Genomic DNA, 13,980 nt, shown 5'->3' with positions numbered 1-13,980 from the left:
GTATTTGTTTTTCCTTTTCTCTCCCTCTTCTAAACAAAGTACATCTTTCCATTTTTAGTGTACTCGACAAATTATCTCTGAGAAGCTAGGCCGTGGCTCAAGAACTGTGGATCTTGAACTTGAAGCTCAGATTGATATATTAAGAGATAACAAGAAAAAATATGAAAACATTCTAAGACTGGCTCAGACATTGTCAACCCAGCTTTTCCAGATGGTGCACACCCAAAGGCAACTTGGAGATGCTTTTGCTGACCTGAGTTTGAAGTCTCTAGAACTCCATGTAAGATTATTTAAAATAGCTATTAGAGATGGAAGAAATAGTCCAAGAGGTGATTTGTTACATTTATGATTTGCTGAATTCTTAATACAGTTGGAGTTTGTTTGGGTTTGGGGGATTGAACATAGGGCCTTGTGCATGCTCTACCACTGGTCTACAGCCCTGGCTTTATATAATTGAAATTTTGAGACATTCTTTTAAGGTATTTCTTGTAATTTTTTAAGACTGTCCAACTAACTTTAGTCAACACAGTAATCCATTTGTACCCTAGACTATATGTCAGCTAGAGGTTTTCGGAAAATGGAACTTTGGTAAGAGAGAAGGAAAGATATTCAAGCAGCCTAGAAAGAAGTCATGTGTGTTTTGGTTTTGTTGTAGTTGTTTTTGTTTTGTTTTTTGGTGTCGGCATATCTTGTGATCTCTTTTATGGCTAGGTGTTTTTGTTTTTTTGTTTCTTACTTGAAGCTTACTGGTACAGACATCCCTTAACTACAAACTTCTAACTTGAAGAATTCAATAAGTTAAAACATTAAATCCCTTTGTCCTAAAACCTTGGACAACAAAATTTGGCTTCAGATCACAATAATTAAAAATACAGAAACTCAATTTTGACTAAGCCATTAAACAGACATAAATAGTATTTGGGAAACTGAATGTAATAACAGCTGCAATTACTGAGTACACAATTTAAATGGAACAGACTAGGTACTTTATATTTATTATATGTATCTGAAATGAATGGGACCAGAAGTATTTGAGATTTGGGAATTTTTCAGATTTTGGAATACATGCATACTGTACCAGTTGAGTATCCCTAATCTGAAAATGTAAATACAAAATGCTCCCAGATCTACAACTCTTTTTTTGTTTTTTCGCAGTGCTAGGGATCAAACCCAGGACTTCATGCATGCTAAGCAAACACTTTACCACTGAACTTAAAGAGCTACATCCCCTTCCCCAAAATCAAAAACGTTTTGAACATTATGTAATTTAGCTACATGGAAGTAATTTTGGCACAGACATTGCATGCAGAGAAGGCAAATTTGTATGTAGTATATCTGTTCCACAGATATGTTCCAGAATTTTATAATATAATATATTTAGATATAATTCATGTACCATAGTTTATCCTTACAAAGTTGCATTCAGAAAGTAGGCATTTATAAAAATCATTTTTATCTCCTTTAAGAGATTTTTGTTTTTTCTGCTCAGTACATTCAAAAAGATGTGCATTGATCACCACTATCAAATTCCAGAACATTTTCTCATCCCAGAATGAAAATGCACATCTGTTCTTTACTTCCTTTGGTTCCTGACAAGCATTAATCTATTTTATGTCTCTGTGGAATGACATATTATGGACATTTGATATAAATGGGATTATATAATATGTAACCTTTTGAGTCTGACATTCTAACTTTATTTCCTTTATTTTCACCCCCGAGTGGAATTGGTGGGTTATGTGGTAGTTCTTTTTTTACATTTTTCTAGGAACCTCCATGTTACATACCATAATTGATATAGTAATTTGTCTTCCCACCAGTGGTGTATAAGAGCTCTTTTTTGTCCACATCCTTACCAGCATTTCTGTGTGGGGTTGTTTGTTTTGTTTTTTGCTTATAGTATTTCTAACTGGGGTGAGATGATAACTCGTGGTTTTGATTTACATCTCCCTGATAGTGATGTTGCCCATTTTTTCCATGTACTCCTTGGCCATTTGTATGTTGTCTTTTGAGAAATGTCTATTCAGGTCGTTTGGCCATTTTTTTTTTTTTTTTTTTTTTAAAGAGAGAGTGAGAGAGGGGGAGAGAGAGAGAGAGAATTTTTAATATTTATTTTTTAGTTTTCGGCGGACACAACATCTTTGTTTGTATGTGGTGTTGAGGATCGAACCCGGGCCGCACGCATGCCAGGCGAGCGCGCTACCGCTTGAGCCACATCCCCAGCCCCGTTTGGCCATTTTTTTAAATTGTATTAGTTGGGTTATGGTGTTATTGTTTTACATTCCTCATATATTCTGAATTTCAATCCCTTGGCAAATGTAGAATTTCTCTTATTCTATAGGTTGTCTTTTTGTTGATGGTTTCCTTAGTGTTTTAATTTGATATAATGCCATTTGTCTCGTTTTGCTTTTCAGATCTTATTCAAAATATTGTCTATACTGGTGTCTTAAAAGTGTTTCTCCTATGGTTTCTGCTAGTAGTTTCTTAGTTTCAGGAGGTCTTTGATACATTTTGAGTTGATTTTTGTATATGATAAGAGATAGAGGTCTAGGTTAATTCTTCTGCATATGGATATCCAGTTTTTCCAGTACCACTAATTGAGGAAACTGATGTTTTTGAGGCCTTTGTCAATGATCATTTGGCTTAGATATATCGATTTATTTCTAGTTCTTCTGTTCTGTTGGTCTGTGTGTCGGTTTGTATACTGGTACATGGTATTTAGAAATTAAATTTTTAATACTAGGAATTGCATTAACCTTCTATCTTAAGTAGCAGATTAGAACTACAGCCCTACTCCTGATGTAAATATGCTTGATTATTTTATGTTTATTTGTAATTACTAAAACAACTTATAATAATATATAAAATATCCCTATCTAACTGAGAATACTAAGAATTGTCAGCAACTCAAATTTGAGTCATACTCTTATTTTCAGTGCCAAAAGTTTATTTACTTATAATGTACATACATAAGTATATTCATTTCTTTCTAATTATTGTGTTCTAATTATTTTATATTATTTACTACTATAGCTTATGTGCCTTATTATAAAAAATTAGCTTTTTATTTTAGCCGGTTGAAGTTTCAAATTATACATTAATATCTTAAGTATTTATTTTTGTTGTTCATAGTAGTGGGGATTCAGCCCAAGGCCTTGTATGCTCTAGGCAAGAGCTCTCCCACTAGCTACATCTGCAATTCTAAAATCTTAAGTTATAAACACATTTCCCAGAATTACAGGTGGGATTTATATTCATGAAATAAAACAGTGTCACTTTACTCTTCCTCCCTGCTTTGTATTTAGGCCCATTGTTCTCATGTGTAAATTTAGGATTACAAATTCTATTATATAATTTTTCAATTTGCTGAAATTTATCTTCCTATGATTTTGTTTGTTTGTTTATAAAAGAATAGCTCTCTAGGTTATATACATCTTCCTGTGGTTAAATTGGGGTTGTGGCATTTTGAAGGTTTAATGTATAATTGTGGGTATTGAGAACTTTTAGAAATGAACACAGTACTACAGGGAGGGGTAGCATGTAATGATACATAGTTTGTTCTACAGTGAGTAGAAAGGGTCTTTTTATCCACTATTGAAATTATGTAAATCTAACTTCCATATTTTTCATCCTTTTATTTGTTGATTTTTGAATTTTGCCCTTTTTAATGAATATCAAAGGAAATAGAGTTGTAATATGTTCTATTAACATTTTCTTTTTTGTGGAGGACAGTACTAGGGATTAGATTAGGGGCACTTACCTCTGAGTTCCCAGTCCTTTTTATTTTTTGATTCAGGGCCTCTCTGAGTGGCCCAGGCTAGCCTTGAATTTACCATTCTCCTGCCACTGTCTCTGGCATGTTAATATTTTCTAAAAGTTGTAAAAGTGTTTTGTCCTGTACTCTTCTATTTCCAGTAACATTTATTTAGACTTTGTGTATAATCTAGCTTATAGAAACTTGTCACAAATCTTCAGCTGTCCTACCTTTCATTTTAGTTTTTACATGTACTAATTGACATTCTTTTAGTGTAATCCTATGTCTACCAATATTTGCAATCAAAGTCTATACAGTTTTGAAAACCAAATCCAGTATAAAGAGTTGCATGGATCTAGTTTAAATAGGAAATACTTTTTGCATAAGAAAGATAATTTCAGTTAGTTTTTTTTTTTCAGGTGAAATTGAGAAATGTTTTATAATTAACTGGAGAATTCTCAAGATGAAGATTTATCATACAATAAAACATGATCTTTTGGAGTTGGGGGGTGTAGTTCAGTGGTAGAGTGCTTGCCTAGCATGTATGAGGCTTGGGTTTGAGCCCCAGCATCACAAAATACGTACGCATACACGTATAAATGTATATGTGTATATTCATGTATATATGATCAGTCTTTTAATTTGGTCAGATGTGTGTTCCTCAGTAATCTGTTTTAATGAAACGTGGACTGGGAAGCTTCCTCTGCTAAATATTTAGGGTTAGTTTTTGCCGTGTCGAAGGAGTCGTGTGTAATGTTTGCTGAGCTGATGTGGTTTATTCAGAGAATGAACTAAATCTGGTGTTGAGTGATCCTTCCTCAGCTGTATGCATAGATAGGCTTGAGCTTGGGAGTCAACTGGTCGCTAAGTTTACACAGAAATGTGTCTTGTTAATATTTGTACTTTGAGGAGATTCAGTCAAAACATAAAAAATTACAATATATTTTATGTCTGAAAGTTTTAACCAATTTTTACCTAATTTGGTTGTAAAAGTTATAGTTTCTTTGATTAATAATCTGCTATATTTTTCTTCCTAACAGCTGTGCTTATTCTAGTACAAAGTAGTTTAACTTTTAAAAATCATTTATGTTTAGCTATGCATCTAAGCTGATGACAATTCTGGCTTATTAAACTTTTTTGATAATGAAATAGCTAACTGTGATGTAAATTCTTATATATTTTAAGACTGAAAGAAAAACTTATATTGCTAGATTTCTAAAGAAAATATTTTCTCATTAGTGATATGTTTGTGATTTTCAAAGTCATGTCTACTAATTTACCACTGGTAAGTTAAGATGACTTCTTTATTTTAGGAAGAATTTGGCTATAATGCAGATACCCAGAAGCTGCTGGCTAAAAATGGAGAGACTCTTCTTGGGGCCATTAATTTTTTCATTGCTAGTGTGAATACATTGGTGAATAAAACAATTGAAGATACATTAATGACTGTGAAACAATATGAAAGTGCCAGGTAGGTATAAAGTTTCTCCATATTGTCTATTTTACAGATGGCACATAATTCTGTTAAAATTTTGGTAGCAAAGAACAGAAACCAACTCTGTCTAATAAGGGTAAAAAAATAATATACTGGAAGATTATAAGATAACACACAGAGCTATCATAAAGGGAGGAAAATAAGATTCTGGAAATAGGCAAGAACCAAAGTCAAATAATGCCTACGAGTATCTGATCAGTACCCTGATTTTTATGCCCCTGCTACTACTTGATGGTACCACAGCTACCAGAAGTACTTTCCAATAGACCTCTGAATATTTGATTCATTGCATTGGGAATGTCCAGTGGAGTCTTTAGTGTGCCTAAACTTGCTTGCAAGGGAATAGGGGAAATGGAGGATCTCCCAGCTCCACCTTCCTTAGAAGAGCACAGGCCCTGTGTCCTTCCAGGACCCCTTAAAGCATGGCCTAAGATTACCTTTTATCCTCATTACCTGCATTACCTGTGCTTCCCAGTGGGTAAGCAGTCCCACTGCTCCACAGCAGCTAGACCTGCACTGTCAGTTCCTCCTGAATATACAAGCTCATTTCTGTCACCAGGATTTTGTGAATATCATGTGTAAATATCTGCTCCTGATTTTCATTTATCCAGGTTGACCAACCTTCAAACCCTTTTCATGTTTTATTTCATATTTTGATAACTGTTTATAATGAGCATTTTTATACATTCCATTTCATTTATGTGCGTATATATAATTTCCCTATCAACCATTTTGTTAGGTGTACAGCATGCATATTAATAAGTATTTATTAATGTCTAAAAAGTAGCAAACTTGTAATAGTATTTTTCAGCTTTCAATTCCAGGCTCAGTTTTTTCCCTACATGCCTTGTCACTTTTATTTAAGTATCAGTCTAGTAGCCTTTGAGTCCCCCTGCTTCCTGAACACTTAAAATTATTATTTTCTGTTATACTTTTCATAGCCTAATTAAAGAAGGGTGCAAACTTTAATATTGCTTTTTGATCATTTCACAAGAAGAAATTCTTCTGTCCCATGCTGTATCTGTAACTTTCAGTTTAACATTAACATAGGAAGTTCTTATTGACTTAGACATAAGTGAAGAAAAACAGATGTGATTGGTTAGAACTTTGTGGCTTATTGAGGTTTAGGTCTTGGGTTTTTGCTTTTCTTTATTGTTTGAATTATTTACTAACATGGTATTAAAATTAAAAGGTGGGAAAAAAGGAAAAGAAGGAATTTTCATCCTTCATTAACCCTGAAGGAATTTATCAAGAAGATACCTTTAATGGAAACCCCTTTAGTAACATTCCTAGTAATTGGTTTTCCAGTCTCCATTTAAATCCTTTCATGCACTTTTTATTTTTCAAAGGAAACATTGTGTACATGAATGAAACATTTCAGTTCTATAAATTCTGTTTGTTATTCTAAGTTTATCTTTTCCTTACATAATGACTTAATTTGTTCATAAAAATATTTTTATTGCTTTTATCATTTTAAGCTTCTTATTTTCTAGTCTTTTTGATTATTCTTATATTTATGAGTTTTGAAGGTAAAAATTTATTTTGTAATATTCTAAAAGTAACCTCCACCATCTCCCATTTAGGAATTATATGAATCTGATTTGTTTTTCAGCTTCATAATTATCTGTCTACCTATTCTGAAATAGTAACTGAAATATGTCACTTAACATATAGTGTTTTTCTCTTTAGCCTTTTTTATCTTTTTTGCAAACCTTAAATATATTTTTAACTTTTTCTTCAAGCTTTATTTCTAGTATGACTTTAAAAATATTAGCCCCTATTTTAAAAAGCAAGAATTATCAGATAAGCCACTGTTTATACATAAAACAATTTATATTTTATTACAGAAGAGAAGTAAGGAGCTAAAGGTTACATGCTTTGCTCTCAGTAGTCAATTTCAAAGCCAAGACAGGAACCCATTTTACCCTTTCATGTTTGATCAGTAGATGTTAAGCTTGAACTAGATTAATCTAAAATTTTAGACTGAGCGTGTAGTTCAGTGGTAGAGCACTTGCCTGGCATTCACAAGGCCCTGGCTTTAATACCCAACATAGCAAAAAGAAAAAACAGTGGCAACAAAAAGATAGTAATAAAAACTAAAATAAAATTCTGCATATAATTAGGAAAAATGATTTTCACATTTTATAATGAAAAGCCCAACTTAAAGTATAATATGGTATAAGATCTGAGCATATATAATATTTAGGTTTGTTTGAAACTTCTAAACAAAATTATAAATCAAGTTCTATATACTTGATAGCCTGTTACTCCTTTGTGTACTTTACAAACTAACAGCAATCTCACTTCATAATTTATCCTTTTTTAATTCAAATTACAATATATGATCTTATTCATTAAGCTTAACTTGGGATTTGACTTTTTATGAAGTACCAAGGAATTGGCTACTTTTAACACTGAAACATTGGTTACCAAAGGATAATATTCAAAAAGAATCCAAGATTAAAATTTTTCAGTATCTGAATTTTCTTCTCTGTCAAAACCAGAATTTACTGACTTCTAGGGCAAAGGTCATCTATTTGATCAGCACAAAAAATGGTAATTTAGGCAAATGCCCGGGTGGCTTTTTAATGCTCCCTATTATGTATTGTGTACAAGTATTTCCTAGCCCTCTGGTGCTTAGAAAATCTTATAACAGCCCATTCAACCCTTCTCCACAGCAGCACCAACAAGGGAGTCAATTGTAGTCAAGACTTTTCAGATGTGGACACCTGTTCTCTAAAAGTTTTACATAAGCCATAGAGTAACCATCACTAACTGTGCCAATACAGACCCAGTACAGACTGGCAGCCTTGAAGAGTTGCTTTTTGAAAACTTAGTGCCCTTCCCTTCTTGGTGGTAATGCATACAGTTAGAGAAGCTCTTATGGGAACTTTTACTTTGATACCTTCTACAAACTCTGAATGTAAAAATTAAGAAATATAAGGTCAGTATTTAACTTTGATTATGTTTGAATTAATAACTACTGTTTATTTTTATTTTTTTTAGAATTTTTTAATATTTATTTTTTAATTCTCGGCGGACACAACATCTTTGTTTGTATGTGGTGCTGAGGATCGAACTCAGGCCGCACGCATGCCAGGCGAGTGTGCTACCGCTTGAGCCACATCCCCAGCCCATTCACTACTGTTTAGATATATGCTCCAAGGCTATTGAAGGATGTTTCTTCTTAGATTAAATTACCGCATAATACCATTTATTTTAGTTCCATCTTTTCCTTTTATTTCTTAGTCTTTAGTATGTTTGCTCCTGGTCATAACCCCTCTTTTTAATTTCAGGTTAATAGATTTATATTCTCACTTCTTATTTAATAGTCAATTATAAAACATTTTCCTTCCCATGTCACTAAATGACTATACCATAGCTATCTTGCTTCTAATTTGCCATAATAATAAACATTCTGAAGTTTTTCGTTATTACCAAGTGTCCTTTATACACACATACACACACAAACACACACACACATATACATATGCATACATATATGTAAAATCATGTATATGTATGGTTTTGTGGAGATTTTTATTCCCACTCATAGATGAAAAATTCGAACGCAAAGATATGCAGTACTAGCTAAAGACATTAGAGCTATTAAAGGGCAGAGTTTGGCTGCTGAATCCATTGATATAACAAATTAAATTAAATCTATTGAAGCTGCCTCTTAGCTCCACTGCGTGTCCATGGTCATCTAATTGGTTTCCTTGCTTCTGTTCTTAATCGTCTATTCTAGTCCATCCTGAATTCCTTAGACTACCACTAGAGTGATTTTTCTATGCTGAACAAATAGAATCATGTTCCTTTCACGTCAGATAAAAATCCTTCAGTGACCTCCCATCAACTGTCCTACTGGGTTAAATCTGAACTGTTTAGCAGGGTCATAGGGCTGCTTCATCTCAGTCCTACTTACCTGACTGACTTTAGTTCCTCTCATCATGTTCTGACTTCAGGTTGTAACATGCTGAATTAATTCCTAAATGTGTAATGGTGTCTATGCCTTTGCACATGGCTGTTCTCTTCCTGGAATACTCTACCAGTTTCCCTGCCCTAATGAAGCAAGTAAGCTTTTACCATCCTTCAGATTTTAATTATAGCATTTTAATTCTACTCTGACATGCCTTTCCAGATACCTACTTACTGAATTCTTCCTCTTGACCTCCATTACTCCTTACTCCCTCATGGTAGTATTTTTTGTAATCATGTGCAATCTTGTCCTTTTCTAGACTGCAGGCTTCTTGGGGATAAACTCACTGCTTAAATTTTCAGCTCTACATTAAAACATAGTGAGTGAAACAGAAGGTGCTCACCTGATAATTGTTGAATGAATCAACATATCAGCTAATGAATAAATGATCCTCCTTTATTTATGAAAAATCAAGTTTCTTAAGTTCAGTATGAGTTCAGAATAAATTAGGCTTAGTGAGAAAGACTGAAGTACTCTTTCTCAAGTGATGCATACAATATAGTTTGTGATCTTTAAAGTATTCCTAATTCCCAAACTGGAGATGTGACTCATACTATCTGAATAAAAAGCTGTAGTTTGGGGGCATGTGCTTTGTGATTCTGATTTTGATTAAACTAGAGGTCTCTCTGCTACTTCTTGGCTGAGTACTGAATAGTCGATGCTGATAGATGAATCACTATTTAACAAGAGTTCTGTGATAAAGGTATTATAAGGTGCTTGCCGTGGGATCACAGAGTAATGGTAGTAGGTCTAGTTTAGTTAATGGTGGTAGAATATTCGGTAAGGCATTTCACAGAATGCAGGTGGTAAGTACTCTGTAAGATGGCATTGTCACATTCTGAATACTATAGAAATACTATAGAAATCTAGCTAGAGCTGTGTTGTCATATATAGTACCCAATGTGTCTGTTGAGAGCTCGAAACACATAGCTAAATTTTGATGTTATGGAAGTATAAGATACATAATGGATTTCAAAGATTTAGTTCCCAGTTCTGAAATGTGAAGTAGCCTACTAACAATTTCTTGAATTGATTACATTTTCCAATGATAATAATTTAAATATATTGGATAAAATATATTGTTTAAAAGCAGTTGTAATTAATTTATCATTTTAATGTAGCTAGCTACTAGAAGTTTAAATTACAGTTATGGCTCCCATTATATTGCTGTTTTGCATTGCTGACCTAAACCACATTTTGAGGTCTGCTGACTCTCAGTGTAACTTTCTTTTGTCTGTTGGTTTTAGTTTAGCATTCTAGTGTCTACTTTCCTCACCTACTATGCCTCATCAATATTAATTAACATAGGGACTCCATCTCTACTCTTGATCTTGTATTCACATGTTAGATTTTTAAAAATATTTATTTTTGTTGTACACAATGCCTTTATTTTTATTTATTTATTTTTATGTGGTGCTGAGAATTGAACCCCGGGCCTTGCAGATGCCAGGCAAGCGCTCTACCACTAAGCCACAACCCCAGACCCCCACATCTGTTAGATGTTGACATCTATATTTTTAAACTGGTTTTTAAATTTTGGAAATTACTTGTTTGGCTAATAGTGTACTCTGTGAGGAATAGCTTTTGAGTTTAAGCAGCTTTTCTGCTAGGCATGGTGGAAGCCATGGCTCAGGAGGCTGAGGCAGAAGGATCAGGAGTTCAAAGCTAGCCTCAGCAACTTAGCAAGGACCTAAGCGACTCAGTGAGACCCTGTCCCTAAATAAAATATAAAAAGGACTAGGGATGCAGCTCAGTGGTTAAGCAATCCAGGGTCTAATCCCTGGTACAAAAAAAGAAGGAAGCAGCCTTTTCCCCACATTGTAGGTATTTTTTCTCCCCCTCCCTTTTCTTCCTTTTTTCCTTTTTTGTTTGTGTGTGTGGTGCTGGAATGGACCCCAGAACCTCTGACGTAGTAGGCAAGCACTCTACCACTAAGCCATATCTCTAGGCCTCCACATTCTTACTTTAATAGCTCTTTGTTTTTAAGGAGTAACAATTTCAAAAGCATAAGATATGGAACCTTTATGAGTACTTTATATATCATCACATAATGAGACCAAATATTATGTTTTCTAGCCCATCTCCTGAACATGTTTTTCTTTGTTTTGTGTATATATCACATACTCTCTTCTTTCTAGGATCGAATATGATGCTTATCGCACTGATTTGGAAGAACTGAATCTTGGACCACGCGATGCAAACACCCTCCCAAAAATTGAGCAGTCACAACATCTGTTCCAAGCACATAAGGAAAAATATGATAAAATGCGCAATGATGTTTCCATCAAATTGAAATTTCTAGAAGAAAATAAGGTAAGTTTATACTTTACTTTCAACTTCTTTCTGTGGAGTTTAAAATAAAGTTACCCTGAAGAGATATATAGATTTTTGTGTGTATTAATTCTGTATTGTAACTATTACAAGAAGGAATTCCATATAAATCAGTGTTTGAGGATTTTTTTGTTTTGGGGGTACTGGGCATTGAGCTTAGGGGCACTCAGCCACTGAGCCACATCCCCAGCCTTATTTTGTATTTTATTTAGAGACAGGGTCTCACTGAGTTGCTTAGCACCTTGCTGTTGCTGAGGCTGGCTTTGAACTCGAAATCCTATCTCAGCCTCCCAAACCACTTGGATTACAGGCATGTGCCATCTGCCCTGTTTTGAGTTTTAAGAACACAAAATATTACTTTTCTGTCAGAGAGTCATCAACTATATTGTCCAATCTTTCATATATAACAATTGGCAAAAAAATACTTGATGTTCAACCCTTAATTTTAAGATTGATGTTAGTAGCATGTGATTTAAATAAATAATGACAGATGCTCCTCTGAATAATTTGAAACTTTTTCATTAATGTTAGGTATGGATTTCAAGGAGAAATTACAGCATCCTCCCCAGTAACTGATGAATGAGAAATAGCTAAAAGGTTCAATGTAGGGCTGTAGTTAGCATAAACTAGAAGGAATAAAACAGGAAATGAATTTGCCACATTGTGTTCATATAACATGAACACATCAAAAGACAACAGGTAAAGCCTGGCTCATCTCATTACTGTAGTCTGCCTTTCTTTTAACTCTGGGTGCTCTGCTGTCAGACAGTGACGTCCCCAGCATGGGTCATTGCAATAACAACAGAATGGAAAGAATATGAAGTTGAGGCAGAATGATAGGATTGGAAAATCAAAATAGGAAGCTGGTTCAGTTTGCAGGGAGTAAGGACAAAGGATAGGGATTTTTTTTTTTTTTTTTTTTTTTGGACCCAGTGTTTAATTTGAGATGGTGACAAAATATTCAAGTGGAAACAGTTGGTAGGAAGTTGACAATGTGTGTTTGGGGAGTTTGGATAAGCAGGGTCAGAGTCTCGGAGATAAAGGTTTGGGAGTCATTGCTTTGAAAATAATGTCATTATCACATTTTCTTTTTGACTATAAAATAGAAAATTGCTTCTGTAATCCAATTGTTCTGCTGTATAAAAGCACTATAAATTGCATAGCTTATAGGGAGACAGAAGGCTGAGACCAATGCATCGCAGATCTAGCATGTAGTGAGGGCTGCCTTCCGGCTCATGGATGGCTTGTTCCTGCTGTGCCCTTACGTGTTGGAAGGAGGAAGCAGTCTCTCTCAGGCCTCTACTCTCACTCATGAGGAGGCTGTCCTGTGGGACCTGATCACCTCCCAAAGGCCCCGCCTGCTAATGCCATCACCTTGAAGGTGAAGATTTCAACATGGGAATTTAGAAGGGGTACACAGCACTCAGATCATAGCAGGAAATATCCAGAGATATCCTTTGTTTTGGCTTTCCACAGCTGTCATCAAGTTGTCATTTCAGTTTGAACTCAGTAATCAGCTATGTCTAAAATAAAATCGGTAGAGAAACTTTGGTCTTTTATATTTTTTATCTAACTCTTCAAAACTATAAAGAGATATTGTCAATCTGTTGTTTTAAGCAATAGCTATAATTTGGGTGAAGACAGAGAACTTTGTAGAAGACCGTAAGAGAACTTTTGTTTTGGTTATTGTTATTGAGCAATTTTTACCCTTTTATTTTTAGTAGTTTAAAGAAAGAGCAAGCCTTTAGGCTTAGGAACTATCTCTTGCCCCTATTTGCTTTCTTTGGAAGCTTGGAATACCTCAAATCTGGTTTGGTTTTGTTTCTTTTGTTAAACTATAGCTGAATATGTACCTTAATGTCTCTTCTGCATAGATGTCAGATAATCTACCTAGTACTCGAATTTTAACAATATTTTCTTCCTATTTCTTATGTATTATATATTGATTTTTTTAAAAAACAAACTGGAACATCGTTGAGAGTGCTGTTTTATGTTTGATGTTGTTCTCAAGACCTAGTTTTGCAGTTTTTCATAGCCTTTGTTAGGGGGAGGGGTACTCTGTTGGTTCTCCCAGCATGGTTCCTGGAGCTCTTTCCAAGGTAACTTCTGAGCTATGTTTTAGAAATTGAGGTGTTTATAGTATGTACTTAGTCTGGCTTTCCTTCCCTCTGCCAAAACAAAGAGGGATAGAATATAAGATACACAAGTGTCTGTCAATGTACATGTATTAATACTGAGTGATATACTTATCTGTATTTGTCTTTACCCTTAATAAAAACTTGAGTTCTATTTATAATCTGTATTTTCTGTCTCTTCACCCCATTATATAGTTGTTTGCTTTTACCCTAAACAATCCTTATTAATCTCCAAAATTCTCTTGTTTGTTTACTACACAACATTGAGTTGTATAGCAATAAAGAA

The 13,980-nt window shown here is 34.3% G+C and overlaps 1 protein-coding gene across 4 annotated transcripts in view; it reads left to right on the top strand.

Moving 5' to 3' along the window:
* Positions 1-13,980, top strand: part of Arfip1 (ARF interacting protein 1) — a 115,834-nt gene that overhangs the window by 84,453 nt on the left and 17,401 nt on the right. For all 4 annotated transcript variants that reach the window (XM_076864743.2, XM_076864744.2, XM_076864741.2 and 1 more), the window contains 3 exons: positions 59-280; positions 5,068-5,225; positions 11,367-11,541. In XM_076864743.2, the coding sequence (XP_076720858.1) occupies positions 59-280; positions 5,068-5,225; positions 11,367-11,541 (555 nt within the window). The remainder of the gene's footprint in view (positions 1-58; positions 281-5,067; positions 5,226-11,366; positions 11,542-13,980) is intronic.

The sequence above is a fragment of the Callospermophilus lateralis genome, chromosome 8, assembly GCF_048772815.1.
Source record: "Callospermophilus lateralis isolate mCalLat2 chromosome 8, mCalLat2.hap1, whole genome shotgun sequence".
Classification (NCBI taxonomy): Eukaryota; Metazoa; Chordata; class Mammalia; order Rodentia; family Sciuridae; genus Callospermophilus; species Callospermophilus lateralis.
Note: the sequence above shows the minus strand (reverse complement) of the source record. Positions and strands in the feature narration are given on the sequence as shown.